We start from the raw sequence: 23,672 nt of genomic DNA, 5'->3' as shown, positions 1-23,672 counted from the left end.
ATATATATATATATATATATAATTATGTCGGCTTCATAGGGGGTTATGCTTACCAATGTTCACATATCACCATTTGGAAACTAGTTTATCAGATTTATATGTTACCTTCTAGGCACCTCCAATTATATGCATGTTGTTTGCTTCCCTTTGTTTATGATGCAGTACACTAGATCTGGATGTTCAGAAAAAGCACAACATATGGTTGTGCTAGATCCTTTACTGGGTGTGAAAGACTGGACTGAATGGTTTTCTGATTATTTTCAGATTATTTCTAAACCAGCAAGCTATGACAGGTTTGTATAATATGTATCTGCCAAGCCCACCAGATATCTAATAAACTTCCTGTTGTTGGGGAAAGAGCTACCAGGTTGAAAGCTTTTAACAACTACTGCCAGCTTAACTCACTTGCTATAAACTATTCCAAATCTAAGGTGGTGGTCTTTTCTAAAAGTTGGCGACCACAAAAATGGTATATAGGCAAGCAGGAAATTGAGCAATCCAAATGCTTTAAATATATGGGCATAACCTTTAATTACAATCTCAAATGGGCAGTTCACCATGACAGAATAATAAATATAGCTAGTTCTTCATCTCAGATTAAACAGTTTTATTATTACCTTACCAGTGTTTGCCTGCTGCAATCAGAGCTTTTAATGCTAAAACACTATCACAAATTTTGTATGGTATCCCTCTGTGGATTAATGCTCTGAACCAAAAATAGAAACTATCCAGGCTGCATTTCTGCGACAACTTTTAGGAATCCCCAGCTGTGTTCCTTATTTTGTAATCTGTTCAGAAACAGGCCAATCTCTGATTGAAACAGAAGCTTGAACTCTAACTTTTAAATATTGGTTACGGATATTTTATAGGGCTGAACCAGCTAGCTTGCTCAACTACCTAAAAAGAGACTTTTATAATGCTGCTTGGCAAGATGGAATCATGTCAAAGCTCAAACACGTGGGAATTGCAATTGACGATCTATTTTTATCTGATGAATCTTATAATTTTAGATTTATCAAACAGAGAATCTTAGATCTAGAATCTCATAAACTGTGTCCTGTCCAATTTTTTACCTGCTCTCCTGCCTCACTTGGACTTGATCAGATGGCCAGGAAAATGGCCAAATATTTATCTGAACTAGATAATCCGCAACATTGGAGAGTTTTTATGCTGGCTAGAATGAATGCATTTCCCTCCAGTGTTCTCTATGGGAGATTTCTTCAAGTCCCCTTTAGCGAGAGACATTGTCTATGCAGGTCAAGCTCACCGGATTCCATCTAGCATATCTTATTGAACTGCCAACTGTATACTAATCTCTGGAAGGTTCTGTTAGATAGTCTTTCCTTACCAACCTACATTCAAGAAAATAGGATTGATTGCCGTTTCCTATTAAATGACAACATAATCGATATTACAAAAGCTGTTGCCAGATTCTTGGCTGAAATTGTTAAAAATTATTCTAAGCAGGTTTTATTGTGATCTTAATCTTAGTCTAACCTTTTATGCTTTGAACAGACAACTGATTGTTGTTTGGTTGACAAGTCTCTGTATATCTCTTTTTGTTATGCCAATAAAGTTGTGATTGGATTGAAGCTACCAGGTTCCTAGCGACCCCAGCCCAGCAAGCTTCCCATTCACCCGTGCTCAGCAGGGAATTCCCTGTCCCCAGCCATATTCCCCAACACTCAAGAAAACATGCTCTAGGAATTCTCTGTGATCTTTACCAAATATATTTGAAGGAATTCCTAGAGTGTCACCCAGAAGTGACATCTCATTCTCAAACTTTTGCCTAGGCAGTGCTGGGAACTCTAGCCTTTCGATTCATTGGGTGGGGCCAGGTGATATCACACTGAATAGCAATATCAATATTAGTAGGTAATTACGCACACATCATCTGTGAATGTGTGTAGCACTAAACATAAAACATTGTTTAGCAACTAGAGCCAGATTATTTCCACCTCCAGGTGGAGGTTTACAGAAGTCTTAAAAGAAGCCATAATATGTTTTAGCTAGCTTACAGCTTTGAGGTTTCAACCTGCTGCCCTGATGTACTGAATAAACTCAAAACTTAAATCTCAGAGCCAAAGCGTGAGATCTAGCAACTCTAACTGCAGCCCTCCTGGCGTGCCATGTAAAAACAGGGAAATACTTGTTCATGCCTGTTCTACAGATATGTGAAAATATAAGAAACCTGAGTATTGTATTTCTGGTAAGTAGTTAGTAGAGAGTTTAACTTGTTCCATTTCCATTTTTGTTCTTTTTATACTTGTAAAGGCAGTGTACATTTAAATCAGCTTTAAGAAACTTCTTCTGTACTTTCAGGTCAGAGTGGGAGCCATACAATTCAGCAATACTCCTCACTTAGAATTTCCCCTGGATGTGTATTTCACCAAGCAGGAGATAAAAGACAGACTCAAGAAGATTATTTTCAAGTAAGATTATTATGCCCTGATGTGAATCTTGGAAGCTAAGCAGGGTCAGCCCTGGTTAGTACTTGGATGGGAGACCACTAAGAAAGTCTGGGGTTGCTATGCAGAGGCAGGCTATGGCAAACCACCTCTATTCATCTCTTGCCTTAAAAACTCAATAGGATTGCCATAAATCAGTTGCAATTTGAGATTATTATGAGTGTCTATTAATAACAACAGAGCAAAGGAAAAATTTAATAGGAATAGAAAAAATAAATATCATCCAATGCTGGAAAATAACAGAGTCACCCTTCTAGTCATAACACAAAAGCTGAGGTGTTTCATCCCTCTATTGTTCATCCGCCAGGCCATATAGAGTACTGTGCTAAGTGGAGTTATACCCTTCTTAATCCCTTGACATCAATAGGTTTAAAAAGGTGACTTAAAAGCCCTGCTGGATCAGTCCGTCTAGTCCAGTATGCTGTTTCACACAGGTGTTGGCCAGAACAATACAGGGCAGAATCTTCTCCTGATGGTGCTGCCCATCTAGGGTTGTCAACTTCCTGGTGCAGCCTGGAGTTATCTCATAAGAACATAAAAGAAGCCATGTTGGATCAGGCCAATGACCCATCCAGTCCAACACTGTGTCACACAGTGGCCAAAAAAACCAAGTAGCATCAAGAGGTCCACCAGTGGGGCTAGAAGCCCTTCCACTGTGCACGCCCCCAACCACAAGAATACAGAGCATCAGTGCCACAGACGGAGAGTTACAACGATAAGCTGTGGCTAATAGCCACTGAAGGACCTCTGCTCCATATGCTTATCCATTCCCCTCTTGAAGCTGTCTATGCTTGTAGTCGCCACCACCTCCTGTGGCAGTGAATTCCACATGTTAATCACCCTTTGGGTGAAGAAGTACTTCCTTTTATCAGTTCTAACCCAACTGCTCAGCAATTTCATTGAATGCCCATGAGTTCTTGTATTGTGAGAAAGGGAGAAAAGTACGTCTTTCTCTACTTCTCTATCCCATGTATAATCTTGTAAACCTCTATCATGTCACTCCACAGTTGACATTTCTCCAAGCTAAAGAACCCCAAGCATTTTAACCTTTCTTCATAGGGAAAGCGTTCCAACCCTTTAATCATTCTAATTGTCCTTTTCTGCACTTTTTACAATGCTATATCTTTTTTGAGGTGCAGTGACTAGAATTGTACACAGTATTCCAAATGAGGCCACACCATCGATTTATACAGGGGCATTATGATACTGCCTGATTTGTTTTCAGTTCCCTTCCTAATAATTCCCAGCATGGCGTTGGCCTTTTTAAATTGCAATCGCACATTATCTCGACATTTTCAGTGAGTTATCTACCCCAACCCCAAGATCTCTCTCTTGGTCAGTCTCTGCCAATTCACGCCCCATCAACTTGTATTTATAGCTACTTTGCACTTGGCCACACTGAACCTCATCTGCCACGCTGACGCCCACTCACCCAGCCTCGACAGATCCCTTTGGAGTGCCTCACAATCCTCTCTGTTTTTCACCACCTGTCATTTGGAAATTTAGCCACTTCACTGCTTATTCCCCACTCCAAATAATTAATGAACAAGTTAAAAAGCATGGGATCCAGTACTGAGCCCTGCGACACGTCACTGCTTACCATCTTCCACTGCAAAAATTGCCCATTTATACTCACTCTCTGCTTCCTATTAATTAGTCAGTTTTTGATCCACAAGGAGTTGTCCTTTTACTCAATGACTCTCAAGCTTACTAAAGAGCCTTTGATGAGGAACTTTATCAGAAGCTTTCTGGAAGTCAAGGTAAACAACATCAATTGGATCCCCTTTGTCCACATGTTTGTTCACCCCCTCAAAGAACTCTAAAAGGTTAGTGAGACAAGATCTTCCCTTACAGAATCCATGCTGAGTCTTCCTCAATAACTTGTGTTCATCAATGTGCCTACTCATTCTCTTTGTTAATGATTTCTACCAACTTTCCCGGTATTGAAGTCAGACGGACTGGCCTGTAATTTCCCGAATTATGGCTAATCTCCAGACTACAAAAATAAGTTTCCTTGGAGGAAATGACAACTTCAAGAAAGTGGACTCTGTGGCACCACATCCCTGCTGAGCTCCCTGAATTTCAACCTTCCCAGGCTTTGCCCCCAAATTTCCAGGAATTTTCCAACCTGAAGTTGATAACATTATGCATAGCAATCATATTAAAAGAATGTGGAGGTTTCCTTTAGTCATCATGGCTAGTAGCCATTGATGGGCTGATCCCCCATTAATCCCTCTTACCCCCTTTTAAAATAAGCTATGCTTTATTGCTATCACTACAATATCTGGCAGCAAATTCCACAATTTAATTGTTCACTGAGTAAAGAAATACTGCCTTTTGTCCATCCTGAATTTATTGCCTGTAAACTTCATTGTGTGTCCCCAGATTCTAGTATTTCAGAACAGGGAGGGGAAATTTCTCTTTATCTACTCTCTCTGCCCCATGCATAATTTTCTTTCTTTCTGTCTGTCTGTCTATCATCTATCTAATCTAATCTATTTTATTCCATTTATATCCTGTCCTACCCACTAGCAGGCTCAGAGCAGATTTCACGATAAAAACACACAATAAAACTATTAACTAATTATAATGTATCTTAAATAATCAGAATATCAGCATTAAAACTAATCAGTTCCTCAGTAGATATCCTTGTTTTCTTCCTTACCGTAGTGTGCATGGAGACTTGAACAGTGCCATCTTCTTTGAAATTTATCCAGCCCCTCAATAGATATTCACCCAATTGGGCCCAAGTGGTCACTTGAACCTGGGGTGACTGTAGGAGAGGCCAAATATAAAGTTGAATGCCCTCTGCCTCAACTAAAGGCCTGGCAGAAGAGCTCTATATTACAGGCCCTGCTGAACTGTAATAGGTTCTGCAGGGCTCTGATCTCTAATGGAAGTTCATTCCACCAGGTTGAATTGAGATGGATGTCCCTGGGGCCAGGGTCCACCAGGAGATATTGGTTTGTGGATCATAGAGTCCTATGGGGCTTATATGGGGAGAGGCCTCTATTATGTCCCCCTGGGTCCTCTTTTTTCCTAAACTGAAAAGTACCAGTCTCTTTAGTCCTTCCTCATACGAAGGGTGCTCCATCCATCCATCTATCTGTCTGTCTGTCCCAAGGCTTTATACTGTATTCCTTTATGTGATATTGCTCTATACTTCAAGGATAGGGCTGTTATCATTTAGACCAATTATTCATTTACATTTCAAGGGAGTTTATCTGAAGTTGATTTCCATATGAAGACATAAATGCCATAAACTGGTTTTTGTAACCACTCATTTTACAAACATTATCCTACCAGCTGAGATCATTTTAGTCTAACTTCTGAGCAGCAGCAGAATGCAATTTAACTGCTTTCTTCCACAGTTGTTAATTTACACAGGGTACCTGTGCAACGAAGTTTTAATTCATCAATATCACTGTGGGGTAGGGGTGTGCAATTTTCTCTCTCTCTCTTTTTCAGTTCAGGTCTATTGAACCTGGGAAAAAATTGCCCCCCCCCCAAAAATGAACTCCAATACTGGTAAAGTATTTGGATTTTCAGAAATCCCAAGGGGGGGGTTGGGTTCTAATAGACCCCAACTGAAAAATACAAAGAAAAAAAAAGCAGCTGAAAGACGGCACTACTGGGCAGACCGGTTCAAACTGAACTGCCCAACAGAGCCCACCAAGCAGCTGATCCTGCATGGAGAACTCTTCTCCCAGGCTGCACAGGGGCTCTCTTTGGCAGCTTGGTTGAAAAGTCCAAAAGAGGCCCAGTTTAATTGGTAGGGAGAGTGCCCCCCCCCAGCTGTTTTGTGGGCTGTCTTCTTCAGTCTCTTTAAATACCCCCTGTTTAAAGAGTCTTCAGAAGAAAGCCTCCAAACAGCTCAGCTGTTGTTTGGGTTTGTCAGTAATTCACTATATATCCATTTTTTGGGGGGAGGGGGTGGGGTGGTTGGTTTTCCTGAAAAATCCCAGATACATTTGGGATGTCAAAATATACCTGAAAAATACCAATAAGGTGTTTTTTGGGTATATTTTCAGTTCGTATAGACCCAAATGCTACTTTGGGGATCTCTCAGACACTAAGCCCATGGCTGGACTGGAGTTAGTTTTTAAAGTTCCAAGAAAAATCAGGATATAAACAGTACAGTCTTTGGCTGTTGTTGAAATGTAACTGAAAGCAGGTTATCAAACAATAGTGTATAACTGGAACCTAGACATGTGCTGAAATTCCTTTAACAAAGAAAAGAGAATGTTGACAGCTCTAAAAGAGATAACCTCCTTCATCTTGGTTTGAGATGAAAAATATACATATATACATGATCAAAATACCTAGGATGCCTGCTGGCACTTCAAGGAAAGCAAGTGTTCTGAATGGGAGTTTCTGGAGACTTGCACACATTATTGCCCCGCTCAGTTTATCTTTCTTTGCCTAAGAAAGGTCTTTGGTCCTGGCAGAAGGCTGTATTACTCTTTCTTTTCCCCCATGAACAGAAGGTGTACTTATGCGTCCTTTTGCAAACCACCTAAAATGTGGGTTGAGCTGTACCATGAAAAATTGCTCATAATGAGTGAGTCAGGGGATCTGTTGACCATGAGTAAAACAACTGGCATGATTTTAAAAAAAAACAAAACTAATGTGGAAATCAGTATTAATGTCTGCAGAACAAGCTGCTCTTAAAGTCATAGGAGCAGGGCTGATGGAAACGTTAACAACTCAGTTTGCAGAAGAGATCTTGAGAAGGATCTTAAAGGTTTAACTTAATTAAACCTTTTGCTTTAGGATGAAAAAAAAATCATACTTCTCCCACCCAGCAAGGGTGGAAGGGAGGGTGATCAGGTGTTCAACTTCCAGTTCCTCTTTCTCCACCGACTCCTCACTTACTCACCACCTTCCTCTGCCAGCTCTTTTCCTTTTCCCCCTCCAGCTGTGCCACTGGAACCCACGCACACCCAGTTTGTGAGGCAGCCACAGCTTCTTACTTGCCTGGGGCTATTAACAGCTCACTATGCTGCCAACCTACCTTTCCTACATGGATGGCTTGCCTGCATAGCCTTCTCCTTTCATGTCCCCAATATCAGGCAACTGCAAGCTACTTCTCTACCAGTGATCTACCTCCAAATTCTGGCCTTGACCATGGTATGTTTCTGGACTTTCATAGGTCGTTATCAGATAGGGATGCCAGCTTCCGGGTTGGACCTGGGAATTTCCCAGAATTACAGCTCATCTGCAGACTACAGAGATCAGTTCCCCTTGAAAAAATGGATGCTTTGGAGGGTGAACTCTATGGTATTGTATCCCACTGAAGTCCCCGCCCTCACTAGACTCCACCCCCCAAATCTCCAGAAGTTTCCCAGCCTGGATCTGGCAACCCATCCCCCACAGGGAAGCTATGAGTGCTGCTTGGAAATTGTTAATACATTCCTGGCACAGATTGAGATAGAGCGTAGAATAGAGGAGGCTCCTAAAAAAGATCAAAGCAAGTCTGCCAGTAGTTTAGAGCACTGAGAATTATAGGCTGGTACAAAGAGAAGTATATAGATAAAAGAACTAAGGAACACAAAGCATGAATGTGATCAAACTACTTAATACAGCAGGAAATAAAGAAATGAAGGGGGGTTATTTTAGAACTGCATAAATAAAAAAGTGTATGCATGTTACAGTAAAGAACATGATACTCTAAAGACAGATTTCTACAATTTTGCCTTTCCCACAGCCCCTTTTAATTGAAATGGAAGAGGCAGTAATCATAAATGGGGTATATTAAGAACTCCCAGGACAGGATTAGGAAAACAGATGGAAAAGTCTCTTCTCCATCCAAAATTTAATTATAAAATTTATCAGAACAGTGACTGTAAGTGAACTTTTGCCTTTGTTCTGCAATAGCTATAAAATCAAAGATAACTGTTCCAAAGCTACCACTTTAAGTAGGCTGCAGGAGAGGTAGCTAAGAATTATAGGAAGCAAAATATTCAGCTCAGGAGCCTATCAGAAAATGTTAGAGATACCAACAACTGAAGAAAACATCAGTTTTCAGTCTACTGAATAAGACTCCAGGCAAATAATAATATGGGCAAACAAACCTATTATTTACCATAGTTGCTGGAACTATCCTACTAATTTTCTCCTTACATAGATATTAGGTATTAGTATGTTTTACATTTTATTTTTTCTAATCTCCATCCACTCTTCCCTACCTTCTTTATGGTAACATCTTTTATGTATAAAGAATACTGACACCATCAGTCTTTTTCTTTAGTTTGTCTTTAACTTAACATTTAAAAACTTCCATTATTATTATTTTTAGTTCAAATCCCCTGTGTGGCAAGGATGCAATCAAACTGTGTGATGGCCAAAATATTTTATAGTACTCTCAAGGATCTGCAGATGAAATTCGTGAGTTCTCAGGAACAGTATAGAAGTATGTGGGCAGAGAGGAAATTGCACTTGAGGTGGATTCTTGAGCTTTTAAATTTCATCTCACAACAAACCTTACAAGCAAGAGGTTGAAATACAGCCTTATCTAACTGGATATTTCATCACTTGGTGATTTATGAATGTGTGAACCTTTCTCAATGAAAAATATTGTTTCTGGTATTTCATCTGTTGGTTTCTTTATACAAGTCATCCCTTGATTTTTGTGCTCACCAAGAGATGATGTCTATTTATTTACTTCATGTATAGTCCACTTTTCTCACTAAGACTCAAGAGAGGTTACAGAACAAGAAGCCAATGCAATAAAAACAGTGTAATACATTTTAGAAACAGCGCCAACAAACAACCCCCCAGTTGCAAGATTAAAAGACAATGCACAATACATACAATAAACATTGCCAAGAATAAAGCTGCCTAAAAAATTAGACATTAAAGTTAGAATCCTGTTCTCATTGTAAAAATGCCCTCCGAACAACTAAGACTGATTTCTCACTAGGCTTATTCTGGTCTCAGAGCCCTTTTATCTCCGGTGCTTCTGTCCAGTTTTGCACAAGCTGCTGCAGGACTGTGACTTGCCTCGCCTCTTTTTTGCAGCAAGCAAGATCCTCTGAAAACCAGTTTCTGTTTGCCACAGGAAAGAGGAGGGGCAAGTCGCAGCACTGCAGCAGCTTGTGTGAAATCAAACAAGCCTAGTGCAAAATCGGTCTAATTTTCACAGCAGCCTAGTTCTCTGTATTGAAAATGCCATTCTGACCATATTCCCTTTATTAAAGTGCCCTCTGGAATAATTTTGTTTTCTGCATTCTCCAAAATCTGGCTGGCTTGGCTTGGAGAAATGATTTAAAGAGACAAATGCCTTCTCCAAGCCAGCTGATGGGACGGTGGGGGCTTTAATATATATGAAAGAACCACATGTGGCTCCTGAGCCACAATTTGGCCACACCTGCTTTAAAGTGTACCAGTTGGCTTGGGAGATGTATTAGCAGAAAGTGGTCCTATAACTCCCTGCCTCAATGTTTTTGTCTACTTTTCCTGCCATCTAGGTGAACTATACCTAGAGTCTGGGTCACTATAGTGTGTGAGGAGTAGCAAGTCGGCAAAAGGACCAGGGAAACTGGGAGAAAGAAACTGCTGTCAGACATGTATTTGAAAGCTCATGTGTGGAAAGGGGAGACAGAGTTAAGTACCTGCTCCCAGAGTGGCTTTTGTAGGACAGAGAGAAGTCACTGCAGTTTAGTTTGAGTCTAATTGGTAGTTAGGCCCTAAATCAGCCATAAGAAATCCCATCCTGCTTGCTGAACACTGGTGTTTTAGGCTGTTTTGCTTGACATATTGGGCCAATTCTCTGCTCAAGGGTATGAGGAGAGATGCTGTGGCTTAACTTACTCTTTGCTTTCACCCATCTTCTTTGTTTCCCAGCACACCAACATCTTCAGAGGGTGGCATTGCAGGTTTGGGGGGCTATCAGGGCAACAAAGTTGCTTACCCTTGTCTTAAATGATGGTAATGGCTTGTTGGTTATGACTGTTAAATTACTGCTGTGCTTCTGTGCTTTACTTACTTTTCTGACATATTTCTTTTGTGGAAATTATATATGTCTGTAGCTATCAGCAAATGGGCAGAAACAAAGAAAGCAACAGAAACACTGAAGAACGAGGAATCATAGTTTGTCCTGTACAAATTTCTTATAAGGTCCTGTCTTTCCTTTTTTCTTTTTCTTCATCTTATTTTATTTTTGGCATGTGCACTACTGTGCTTATTTTATTTTCACATATGAAGTGCATAAAACAAAACCCTTGCTTCTCTCAGTAAAAACCTCTTTGCTTCTCAAATGAGTTATATTTTTGGTTCATCTCTGGGAAAGAGAGACATACCTGTGGAAACTAAATAAAGGTAAAAAGGTAGTCCCCTGTGCAAGCACTGGTCATTTCCGACTCTGGGGTGATGTTGCTTTCACAACGTTTTCACGGCAGACTGTTTATGGGGTGGTTTGCCATTGCCTTCCCAGTCATCTACACTTTTTCCCCAGCAAGCTGGGTACTCATTTTACCGACCTCGGAAGGATGGAAGGCTGAGTCAGCCTTGAGCTGACTACCTGAACCCAGCTTCCACCAGGATCGAACTCAGGTCGTGAGCAGAGCTTAGGACTGCAGTACTGCAGCTTTACCACTCTGCGCCATGGGACTCTTCTAAATACAGCAATATTAATACTTTTAAAATCTCTCCCTGTTCTTTTCCTGTTTGTGCCTCAGAGGTGGGAGAACAGAAACAGGTCGTGCCCTGAAGTTTATTCTTCACAAAGGATTCTGTGGGGGCAGGAACTTGTCAGTGCCCCAAATCCTCATCATCCTGACTGATGGAAGATCTCAAGGCAGTGTAACAATACCAGCGAAGCAGCTAAAAGAAAAGGGGATTGTTGTCTTTGCAGTGGGAATCAGCTTCCCAAGGTAAATGATTTTCTAGCATGAGAAGAGATATTAAATGTTCCACTGAACCAATGACAAAAGTACAACCTTACAATAGAGGTGGGATTTGGGTTGCTTGCCCATGATGGAGATGAGAGCGTTTATGAGCCGGGAGCTGTGCTGGCTAGGGACACTTTAATGCACTTGAGCAAGAAAGAAGAGCCAGAGAAAGATGTTTGTGTTTGAGGGTGAACATCAGAAGCAATACTGTTATAAACCACATCATAAGCAAATGTGAACAGGAAAGCAGTGCCTATATTAAGTTGTGTGCATTGCTTTAGTTCCGTATGCATACGATAGATACATTTTGTTAAATAGCTCCCAGTTCTCTACTAATTATGAAATCAATTGCCATAATGTTATTGCTATGTTTCTTTGCTTTACCTACTTTTCTGTCAAATTTATGTTTAGATGGGAAGAACTGCACACACTAGCTAGTGAGCCAACAGACTGGCATGTGCTCTTTGCTGAAGACACCGAAGATGCTGCCAATGGTTTCTATACCACCCTTACCAGTTCCACAATTTGCAGTGCAGCTTTTCCAGGTCAGCTCAACAGGTTTCTTTGTGCAGTTTTGTTAAACAAGCCTTAACTTCTGCTTTTGGGGGCACTTGCAGTCAGATTGGTCTTTTCCACATGCATGGCCCTTTTTCTTTCTTTCTTATAAGGCAGGAAGAAAAAAGTTTTGAGTTGAAAAATCTGGTCCTTTAAGGACAAAGCTGCACTTCCTCTAAAAGTGTCAGTTCTGTGTAAGGACTGTCTCTAGTGTTGTTAGTTGCTAAATTGGAGACTCTCAGGAGCTTGTAGGCAGGAAGAGAGTGATGCTTTATACACTGCTGGCTTCAACAAGGCATGCACCCGCTTTTTTGCTTTCTGTTACAGCAATCCAGTGACAGGCTATCTCATGCAGTATGGAAGGTGAGACAAAGAGACCACCAGAGCAGCTGGGTGGGAAGCATCACTGTTACATGCTGACACTGCTTGCCACCAGAAAGGACCTCCAGAATAGCATTTGACAATCCTAGCAATTTCCACATATTTCTCTAGTTATGTTCTTAAAATCCATGAAAAGATGTAGACACAAAATGCCTCTTTGTAATGTGGGAATCATCTGTTGTGAATGGCTGAAGTACTTACTGTGTCAAGTATTTAGTGTCAAATACACAGTAGAAACAGTAATTTATCATTTCTAGAACCTTTCTAAGAACTTCCGAACATCTGGAACTTGTATCTGTGTCCATACTTATATTAGGGTTCAATTCAAGAAATATCTGGGAACTTTGGGGGTGGAGCCAGGAGACTTTAGGGGTGGAGCCAGGAACAAGGGTGTGACAAGCATAATTGAACTCCAAGGGAGTTCTGGCCATCACATTTAAAGGGACAGCACACCTTTTTAAATGTCTTCCTTCCATAGGAAATAATGAAGGACAGGGGCACCTTCTTTTGGGGCTCATAGAATTGGACCCCCTGGTCCAATCATTTTGAAACTTGGGGGGTACTTTGGGGGGAGGCACTAGATACTATACTGAAAAATTGGTGCCTCTACCTCAAAAAACAGCTCCCCCAGAGCCCCCAAAACCTCCAGATCAATTCCCCATTATACCCTATGAGAATCGATTTCCACATAGGGAATAATGAAGTGCTCAGCAGACGTTGCCCCTCCCCCCACACACACCCAGTTTCTGGTGACTCTGAAGCGAGGGATTGGCCTCTCTACTCACGAATTGCTGCCAACTTCTTCAAAGTAACACAGACACACCATCCCAAGAGGAAGCCTTTTATCAGAGACTGAAGCCTCCGGAGGTGGAAAGGCACATGGTCCTCTGAGGGCAGGAAGAAGCCAGCTGACTGGGGGCGGGAAGGAGCCTGGGAAAGCGGAAGAACCCCCATTGGGACCTGGGGATTGGCAAGCCTAACTTATATACATATATTTGCCACTTGCTTGCTACATCTGCAGATATGAAACACAGATTAGAAACAAACAAAAAAAACAGAGAGCTGGAAGAGACTCTAAGGGTCATCTAGTCCAACACCCTGCATGGTGCAGGGAATTCACAACTACCTCCCACCCCTTCCCCCAGTGGTCCCTGCTCTATGCCCAGAGGAAAGCAAAAAAACAACCCTCCAAGATCCCTAGGTCAGCATTACATCTATCTATGTATCCATTGTCCAAGGAAGAGAAAACCTGAGTTTTCTAATACTAGCTAGGCTTTGCTGAGCTATTTTCCCTATAGGTTATTACTTGTAGCATGATGGCAGAGGAGACTCTTAACAATCTTATTCTAATTATACTTTCTTAAATATTTTAACAGTCAGCCACCCCATCTTCAAATAGCTGCTCTGGGGGACAAGAGGGCAGGTTCTTCCTGACCATTTAATAGCCAACTATTCCACTAAAAGATGTAAACGAGTAGTATTGCTAGTAATAATACTGTCTTCCATTTCATAATACTGTCTTCATAATTTTATAAATTACTTTTAATCAGGGCTTTTTTTGAGCAGGAACGCAGTTCCAGCTGGCTTGGCATCAGAGGGTGTGGCTTAATATGCAAAGGAGTCCCTGCTAGGCTTTTCTACACAAAAGCCCTGTGTGAAACAATGGTGATGTCAGGGGATGTGCCCTAATATGAAATGAGTTCCTGCTGAACTTTTTCTACAAAAAAGCCCTGCTTTTAATGCTGAAAAGTAATTGATAAATACAACCCTGCAGTTGTGTGGGTTATCAATAAGTAACTAGTTCATTTATTGCTGTTTTTATAGGTTTCCCAGAGGTCTTGTTTGAGTTAAAAGATAGAAAAAGAAGAAACAAATTGGTGCAAAGGGAAATAAAACTTTATATAATAATTCTACTGCCCCTACACTTATAGTGTGCAGCTTCGTCATGGGAAATCTTTTCAATTCTTTTTATTCCACTCTCATACATAGCGGAACTAAAAAAAAAATCTGAAAGATTCTCCATGGCCAGGGCTTTTTTGTAGCAGGAACTCCTTTGCATATTAGGCCACACACTCCTGATGTAGCCAATCCTCCTGGAGCTTACAGTAGGCCCTGTACTAAGACCCCTGTAAGCTCTGTACTGTAGGCCCTGTACTAAGACCCCTGTAGTAAGACCCCTGTAAGCTCTTGGAACAGATTTTAATTCTACTTCTATATCTTTAAAAGATAGCAAAGTCACTCGTTGGTATGATAATGCATTTGGTTTAAGACTACAAATGCTCGTCATGAGCTTATTCTCTTCTTGCAACAGGTTGCAGGGTTGAATCTAATTCTTGTGAACGCAAAACACTTGAAAGAGAAAAAGTGCTGATTGGAAACTATTTCTGTTGGAAGGGATCAAAGAACAGTAATACTGTGCATGCATCACTCTGCCCTTTTTACAAGTGAGTCAACAGCTTCATCACTTAAAACTTCAGTGGGTTTAGATGGGAGTTAGAACAGCATTATCTTTTGGGGGGGGGGGAGAAAAAGTCTGCAAGAAAATATCACACAGATAAACAGTTCAACAAATTAATGCATGTAATTGTCACAAACACATTGTTCACATTCTTTGCTGGTAAAAAGTAAGGTAAGAGTGACTAAACTATTTGGGAACATACTAGGAAACAATGACTGCATGGCTTTCAAATTCAGCATACAATTTCCTGGAAAGTCCACTGCCATTACACCACCACATTTTACAATAGAGTATGCACCTCAAGGTGGCCATTTTCTGTAGGGGAATTGATCTGACTTCAGCTTTTCATTCCTCCCCACCCCCCACTCCCTACAGCCTTGACACAGTGGCAAAGGGATTTGTCCAGGTCATAGCATGTCACTGTCACTGTCAAAACTAGAAAAACAGCATAGTATTTTAGCTCCAGTTCCTTTTTATTGTTCCAGTTGTGTTGATTCAGATGAAAGACTTGCAGTCATGTATTTTACAGACACACAATGGATTGTTTTCTGTGGGATTGGAAAATACCTGGACCCACAACTGGCCCTAGAATGTAGTGGAGGTTTCTTCAGATTTTTTCATGACTTTTGGCTGGAATAAATACTTCCTTTCTATCTTGCTTATTTTGACAGTGTTATAAGATTATCACTGATATAGGGCAAAGCCTCAATCACTGGCAGGAAATAGTCTCTGCTCATATTGCAGTCAGTGTTCAGCCTGAAAACTGAAAACACTGAGGTATATTGTCAGCTCAGTGGCTGCAGGATGGGCAAGAAAGTTCACCTCATGTTGAGACAAGGATGTATTTGAATAATATGAGAAATGTCAAAGGCCTTTAAAATAATTGGATACTTGTTAAAAACTTTGTAATGGAAATTTGTACAATGAATAAAATATTTTTGAGAAGGACACAGAAAAGAAAATGGATCTTTGTATCCTTTTTATTTTGGTTTTGTTTCTGTGACTAAAGAAGGTCTGAAAAGGTTTAGTATTTCCTTTCGATTTTTCCTGTCAGTTTCCCATAACAGAAGTGCAAGTTTTGTGTATCTTGAAGGACCAGCTCAGACTGTTGGCTACTACGATAGGACATCAAGAAGTCCACAATGGGTGTGAAGTGATCAGATGTAGAGAACAACAACAAAAGAATATTCTGACCTATCCAACAAAATTCTGTTGTTATAATTAGCTACATCAAACATAGACTGGCATATGACTAATAGTCATTGGATGTGTTAATTTTGTTGTGGCAGAATTGTATATATTTTTACTCAGATTGCTGGAGAGAGAAGGAAATGTGGTGCTTATATAAGATCAGCGATCGAGCTAGTGATTGTGTAGTTATTTCATGTAATATGTTTTGCCTTTGCAAGCATACATTTGAAATCCTGCAGGAGAAACTATGGGTTAAGGAGAAGCTACAGTGGAGAAGGAGCAGGCAAAGAAAGGGTCTCAGTTCCTGCCACTTCTCTATGTCAAATCAAAGGCCTTCTATAAAGGTCCATGTTATGCCAGGAGCTGCTAATTTGACTGGGGAAGCAGCATGTCCCCCCACAGCTGTATTCCTGATCAAAACCCTATCCACCCCATCCCTACCATTTGCATGTGGGAGAAAAGAGCAGGCGTGATATGCACATCTATGTATTCTCTTCTATTATTGAGGAAATAGCAGCTTGAGCTGTCAGTTTATTGACTGATAAATCTTGTAGAAAAGTGTAAAATATTTCATGTACCTCTCCTCAGTCAAATTAGCAGCCCTTGGACTGTATTTAGTTTTTTTTTTTAAGAACACCCCAAATTGAGAAATTAGTTATGAATTCCCTTGTGTAGTTTGTAGTTTATCCCGATAGTAGATGCCAGGTTTAGATTATAAGCATTACACTTCACATTTAGGTTGCTCCCCTATGGAGATCATTCTCTGTTTTGCTCACATTGCCTCTGATTCACAGAGGCAGCAAAACCTTGGCAAGGCATGAGGATTTTGCCTGTACTTTTCCCTTACACCAGTCATTTCCCTCCTGCTTGCTGCTAGTGGGCTTTTTGCTTGTTTAATAAAATCATTACTAGGTATTTTGCTATACTGATTTTTAAAAATGGCAAAAAGCCCATCCGTGGTGGTGGGAAAGATGGTGAGCACAAGGGAAAATAGTGCCAGGTGTGGTCAAGGAACTGTAGAAATGTGCACCTTCCCATCCATGTGGATCCTAAACCTGCTTTTGTTATAATTGTCCCAGAAAAAGTGTGCCAAAGCAGGACTGGGAAACTGGAGGTGGATGATCTTGTGATGTTGTGTGACTCTCCCCCCCACACACACACACACGCACAAAAAAAATCTGTTTGTGGTGGGGGGAATGTTGAAAAAAACTTTTTTTTAGAGACACCCTTGATCAAGCCCTAAGCAAATAACTGCAGAATTCCACCTGTAGTATTTATCTGAATTACTGGTTTCTGCTTCCATTGTACAGCCTTTAAATATTATTTTATCTCATGTTTTATACTGCTTTCTTTTTAAGGTGGAGGAACATTTTCATTAAGCATCCATCTAGATGTTATCGTACCATGTGCCCAGGTAAGAGAAGGTCATTGTAAATTTTAATTAGATGTACAAATTTCTCAAAAGAAAAATAGCAGGAAAATTAAGGTGATACACCTTCAATGGGACATCCTTTTTTTCCACTGTAAGACCCAACACAGTCTCAGTGCAGTAGGGTCAGACTAATTGAGATGGGTGGGACTCTCAGGAACAGTGTTGGGGGCAAAACAGGAGCCTGTGTACGGACTGTGGTATCTATAGAAATTTCCACCCCTCCTTCTGCAAATGGAAATGCCACTCCATCAAAGAATCTGCAGCATCGGATATATGCCAATATAATTAGGCAAGTAATCTCCATTGTTTCTTGTTAATGCTTTTCTTCTTTTCCCAGTAACTTGATTAGGACCTGAAGAATTTAAAGTCTTTTGCTCTTTTTGTGATTTTTAATCTTAAGCAACTGGCAGCTGACCTCTTCCAGAGTTTTATTTTGCTTATCTATATGGCAAGATAAGCTCTTGCAGGATACAAATCAGATATTCTGATTAGATGTAGCATGAAGTGTTGCTGGGTTCTCATAGAACTCAGCCCTGCTTACACTTAAAATATTGGCAGAATGCTTATCTCATATTTTCTTTTCTTTCTGTTTCCTGATTTCTAGATCCTTGTGGTTCCCATCCTTGCCAGAATGGAGGTACATGCATTCAACAGGGATTGGAAGGCTACCAATGTGTTTGCCCAGTAGGATTTGAAGGAGATGTCAATTGTGGTATGTATGTGTGTACCAGCACTTCAGTCTTACAGCAGCTCTGGGTATCTATGTCATGTTTGTTTTATAATGGAGAAGGCAGAAAGGCAAAGCTTGAGTATCCCAACAAAGAAGGATTATTTTGCATTTCTTACTTTAAAGCAGAAGTTATATTGAACTAACTGAGGTTCATTTCTGAACAAACATATTTAGGATCATGTTGTGAGGCTTCAGTCTAAAACCTAAGGCTTGCTGGGAAGTAAACGCTTGCTGGGAAGTAATTTCAGGTTATGTCAAATGGACTTGCTTCTGGGTCAGTACACTTAAGTACAGAGTTTAAAGATTGCTGAAAAAAAGATAATTAATTTCAAGATGTGTTTGCTGCCTGTTTTGCAAATCATCTTTGCTTTATTCTGCATGCAAAAAAACAAAGCTGTACCCTTACAAATAAAATATGTTTGAAAGCTTTTGAACAGGAAGTGCTAAAACCACAGTACCCAAACTCACAGGTCACTTCTGAAGGTTCTTAGCGCTCTATATAAAGGAGGTTTATGATAGAGGACTGGGACTATTTTTGCTGAGAATTTCTATCAAGACATGCATCAAGCAATTCATTTCTAATTATACATCTTGGGGCCTGACCCATTTGTTATGTAGCCCCTCCCTGCCAGGACTCTATTCATAGCAAGACAGTCAGCAGGCTTCAGCTAGCACTCTTCCTTCCCTGCTCTCTTGACCATAAATAGAAGTGAGCAACTGAACCAGAGAGATCCCATGTTTATATGAATTGGGGCAAGGATAATTGAAGTTGTAATTACACTATTAATCTTTCCTGCTGGGCCCACTAGGTTCCATGGCTGGGGACTGTCCTGGCTCCTTCTGCTGCTCCATTCAGGAGAAACATATTTTTGAAAGGTTCAATGATGTGAATAGGATAGAATTCACCAGACAGATAGACAACTTTTATTGGTCTATCAAAAATATAAATTATGATAAAAACAGTGCAGAAATGGGCAAAATACGTCAAATACGGTACATCAAATAATAGCTTCTCTGGTTTGAATTGCAAACTGGAGAAAGTAGGCAACATTAGCAGTTAGTGAAGAATTATGGCTAGAGAGTAACCACTGAACCTTGGCACAATCAGACAAACTATCCCTTGTACAGAGAAGGGGATTCAAATGTTTTTCTCAGAGTTTAGTGTAGAATGGATCTAATAAAACATGAAAGACAGATTCAGTAGATTCCAGATTACAAAGGCATCACTTTAATTCATAAGGAATTTTTTGGAATCTTCTGATGAAATAAGTAGCTAACTGTCCAGGAATCGGAGATAAGCCCAGGTGTATTGGAGAGCAAGTTTTCTCAGCTGCCTCAATCAGGCACTGGCTTTGAATATCTAGAAGCCTATATTTAATTGTCTGGAATGCTGCTGAAGCAGATATATATATGATATATGTATATGATAAATATATAAAATGCACCAAAAGACCTTAATCTGTTTTTGTTTTACTTCTTGGATGCTTTTATTTTTCTAGCACCTAAGCTGAGTCTAGAATGCAGCGTGGATCTTCTTTTTCTAGTGGACAGTTCATCCAGCACCACCCTTGAAGGATTCTTGCGTTATAAAGCTTTCCTGAAAAGATTTCTCCAAGCAGTGTGGCATAAAAAGATTCCAGGAAATGTAAGCGTGGTCCAGTACAGCAGTGATGTCATGGAGGTTGTCAGAACTGGGGACCACACAGATGTGCTCAGTCTGATGAAGGGCATTGATTCCATGCAATTCAGTGGAGGAAGCACCTTGACAGGCAAAGCTTTACGGTATATCACACAACATGGATTTAGGAGTGCACCAGCCTTTGCTGATGTTCCCAATGACCTCCCGCGTGTGGTTGTCCTGCTTACAGATTCAAATGCGCAGGATTCAGTGGTGGAGGCAGCTGAGGATGCCAGAGGGCAAGTGACTTCTCTCATTGCAATTGGCAGTGAATTTTTGAGAGCAGAGCTAGATGAAGTTACAGGGAATCCAAAGCAGACGATTATCTATTCAACTCCACAAAATCTGTTCAACAAGATTCCTGATCTCCAGAAAAAGATCTGCAGTATAGATAGCCAAGGTAAGGTTGTAGTACTAATCCGTATTTCTACAATATTTTTTTAATAGGCTATTGTAAGGATGTATATTTCTTTTTAAAAAATGTGTATGCATGCATGCCTGGAAGTCATGGTGACTTCTGTCAACCCCTGCTGGGGCATGGAGGATGTTCGGAGAAGAGGGTGAATACAGTCTGCCTCTAGCTCCCGGTCCTGGTATTCCAAGGAGGTCTCCCATCCAAGTACTTGCTTAGTTTACGAGATCTGACAAGATCAGGCTTGCCTGGGCTATCCATGTCAGGGCTTAGGATGCGTATTCCTGATGTGTTCTTGGAGAATAGAACTCAGGAGCAAAGGCACTACTTCATAACAAGGTTCACAAAGTCTACTAGTCTACAGTAAAACATTTGCTGAATTGTCTATGATGTTTGTTCAATTTGTAGTTCAAGGAAAAAATAGAACTTCTGTTAGCAAACTGTTGCCAGTCTGGAGTCAGGATTTATTCAGAACTGAATCTGACTAGGGCCAAAGTACAGAGCTACAAAATTATTTTCGCTTTCATTTGAAATCTTTAGGGGGCTACTGCCCACTAAACGATTAGTGTTCTAGAAACCCTGATGTCTATTCCTCCCTTCTTAGGTTGTTCATCTCAGTCCCTGGATTTGGTGTTTACTTTAGATTCCTCATCATCAGTTGGAAGAGAGAACTTTGCACAGCTAAAAAACTTTGTGAGTAGCCTCTCACTCCAGCTTGATATTAATCGGGATCTGACACAGGTAGGCCTTGTTGTTTATGGGAAAAGGCCCCACATCACATTTGGTTTGGATTCACACACGACTAATTCAGCTGTCTTTGAAGCCATCAACCAAGCTCCCTTTGTGGGTGGCTCTTCCTCTGTTGGCAGCTCTTTGCTGCATATTTATGAAGATGTCATGACCATCCAAAAAGGAGCGAGGCCTGGCGTGAAGAAGATTGTGGCATTGATCTCAAGTGGGGCTGGAGTGGAGGATGCTGTAGTTCCAGCCCAGCAGCTACGTAACAATGATATATCACTGCTTGTCATTGGGATAGGACGTGTCCGAACAAACTCACTGCTGAGGATTGCAGGTTCTCAAAAGAGTCTGCTACAGATTCCCTCTTATGAAGATCTCATAAAGAATGAAGACCTTATCATCGCAAGACTATGTAATGGTAAGATTTTTTTTAAAAAAAACCCTCTATGGATATGTTGGTATCTGATTATTACAGTAAATGTCATGGGTAGTTGGTGCTGTTGCACTTGATCCTGCATCCTGTCTTAATCAGTACTTAATGTGAAGCTTATGCTAATCAGTTTGTTACTCCAAAAATATGTGAGATGGGTGGCCACATGCAAAAGGGACTGGGGGTGCTTTAATGGTTGGACGAAAGAGTGTATTCCAATAATGCTACTCTAGGTGGAGGGCAGGAAAAAGCTGCCCTTATCTGCTGACTGTCTTTCTTCTATACAGCTACTAAAGGTGTAACATCTGATACTACTTCCTACCATATAAACAAGATCTGGTGTTGGATGTGTTTTTGTTGAAGATGAGAAGCAGAATTCAGTTTTCAATTTCTCTTCGACTTTAACCATGCTTACAAGTTATTCCAATCTTCTGAAAGTGTCTGAGAGAAAAGAAATCCCAGTGAAATATATTGTTCATCTCATCAGTAACATACCATAAAGCTAACATAATTATTTGAAATTACAGGCTTGACTGCTCTTTTAAAGGGTTAGTGGGTTCTGTTTACAAAACAGAAACCCGTAGGAATGAGCCAGTGATCTTTAAACTAATGTGCTATAACAATTTATTTAATGTTTGTGAAGTAATGTACTGTCAGATCTCCTCCAGCTATCTCTCTCTCTCTGTAGGCAGGAAGGAAATGAGATCACATAAGTTCTGAGCTTTAGAATGGGGAAAACAATTGCTGGTTGAGGAGGTATACTATAAATAAGGGACAGAGTAGCACACTGAACTCCCTAACCCTGACAACTGGAAAAAGTTGTTTGTTTTTTAATGTGTTCAAATGTAATGTTATTAAAGCAGGGGTGACCAGACTGCGGCTCAAGAGTCACATGTGACTCACACTTATTTTGTGACTCCTGGAAGTCAAGGAAGAACTTAATTCTGGCTTATTCTCAAGTAAGTGTGTTTAGCATCAGGACTCAGTCAGCCTCTGAGCGCTGATCCACAGGTAGGCAACTATTTCCACCATGTACAAAGGAGGGTAAGAAGTGAAAATAGGTAGGCTTGCAAACTCTTCTCCATGATAGAGGTTGCCCAAGGACCTAGAGCAGGGGAAAAGAGCACAAGAGCTGAGGGAGCTACTGGAAGGAGGGATGGAATTAAAGAAGCACAGGGTTCTCCCCTTAATTTCATAACTGTTTTATTCACTAACCTTGGTGTCAAGGCAAAGAGAGATGCATCATGATGCAAACTGGTGAGTGATTTATATGGTACATATGTCTTTCCTTTTCTCACTGGTGCCAAAAAATAATTCCCTAACCTTTCACTTCGCTGGTTTTAAGGGAACTGTTATTCGCAGATTTTCTTTTTTTTAAAGTCAGCTTCTAGCATGATTGTGTTGCAAAGTGCATACATATATTTCTGTGCAAAGAAACTATTAAGAGTTTTAATAAAGACATGTGTCATATTTGTTCATATATTGCAGCTCTCAAATGTCTGATGTTGATTCTGTGTGGCTCTTTTGTTAAGCAAGTTTGACCACCCCTGTCTTAGAGAAAGATCTGATTTGTCACTTGAATAAGGCCTAGAGTAATGTTTCAATGTCATTGTATACGCAGGAGTCCCATTGAGTTCAGTAAGTTGGTTAGGACTGAAGTCCTATTATACCAGAACATTCTGACCCATGCTTTAATTGTGCCTATCATTCTCTCCTCTCCTCCACTGAAAACTGACTGGACAACCATGGAAGACTTTGGTCGGCTTCATCAAACATAGCTGTCTGACTTAAAGTTTTTCCTAATAAAATCAGATTTTGCACTGAATGTTTCCTTCTTCCTCTAAGCATTCTGCCATGTAAGGAGGGATATTCACAAAGTTTTGCTTCTCTACACAAAATAGAATAACCATCCCTGTAGCATTAGGAAGATTTAGGCTGGTTTTGACTTGTAGCTCTTTATTGTCATTTGTATACAGATCTTTTTCACAAGTATTTACATCCTCTTTTAGTTAGCATGGTTGATTGTTCTGATGCACTTAAGGTCTATAGACTTTTGAATGATTCTTCATCTAGTGTCACTGAGAAGGTGGCTAAATTTCTTTACTTTGTTTTAAAGGCATGCCAAGGGATCTTATAGAAACAGTTTATGTTTATGCTTACTCTGATGTATATGTACGCAATCGTTCCATTTTACCTTTTTTTTTAACTAATTTGCTCTGATATATATATATATATATATATATATATATATATATATATATATATATATATATATATATATATATATATATATATATATATATATATA

General features: G+C 40.2%; 1 protein-coding gene across 1 annotated transcript in view; it reads left to right on the top strand.

The window, feature by feature from the left end:
• The window catches only part of VWA2 (von Willebrand factor A domain containing 2), a 39,599-nt gene that overhangs the window by 13,882 nt on the left and 2,045 nt on the right, over window positions 1–23,672 (top strand). Inside the window, 8 exon segments of the mRNA XM_060241571.1 lie at window positions 2,323–2,432; window positions 11,147–11,341; window positions 11,771–11,904; window positions 14,607–14,739; window positions 17,303–17,358; window positions 17,981–18,088; window positions 19,606–20,184; window positions 20,801–21,352. Coding sequence (XP_060097554.1) covers window positions 2,323–2,432; window positions 11,147–11,341; window positions 11,771–11,904; window positions 14,607–14,739; window positions 17,303–17,358; window positions 17,981–18,088; window positions 19,606–20,184; window positions 20,801–21,352 — 1,867 coding nt within the window.

This window comes from Heteronotia binoei, chromosome 6, assembly GCF_032191835.1.
Source record: "Heteronotia binoei isolate CCM8104 ecotype False Entrance Well chromosome 6, APGP_CSIRO_Hbin_v1, whole genome shotgun sequence".
Taxonomy (NCBI): domain Eukaryota; kingdom Metazoa; phylum Chordata; class Lepidosauria; order Squamata; family Gekkonidae; genus Heteronotia; species Heteronotia binoei.
This window is presented reverse-complemented; position numbering and strand designations above follow the sequence as displayed.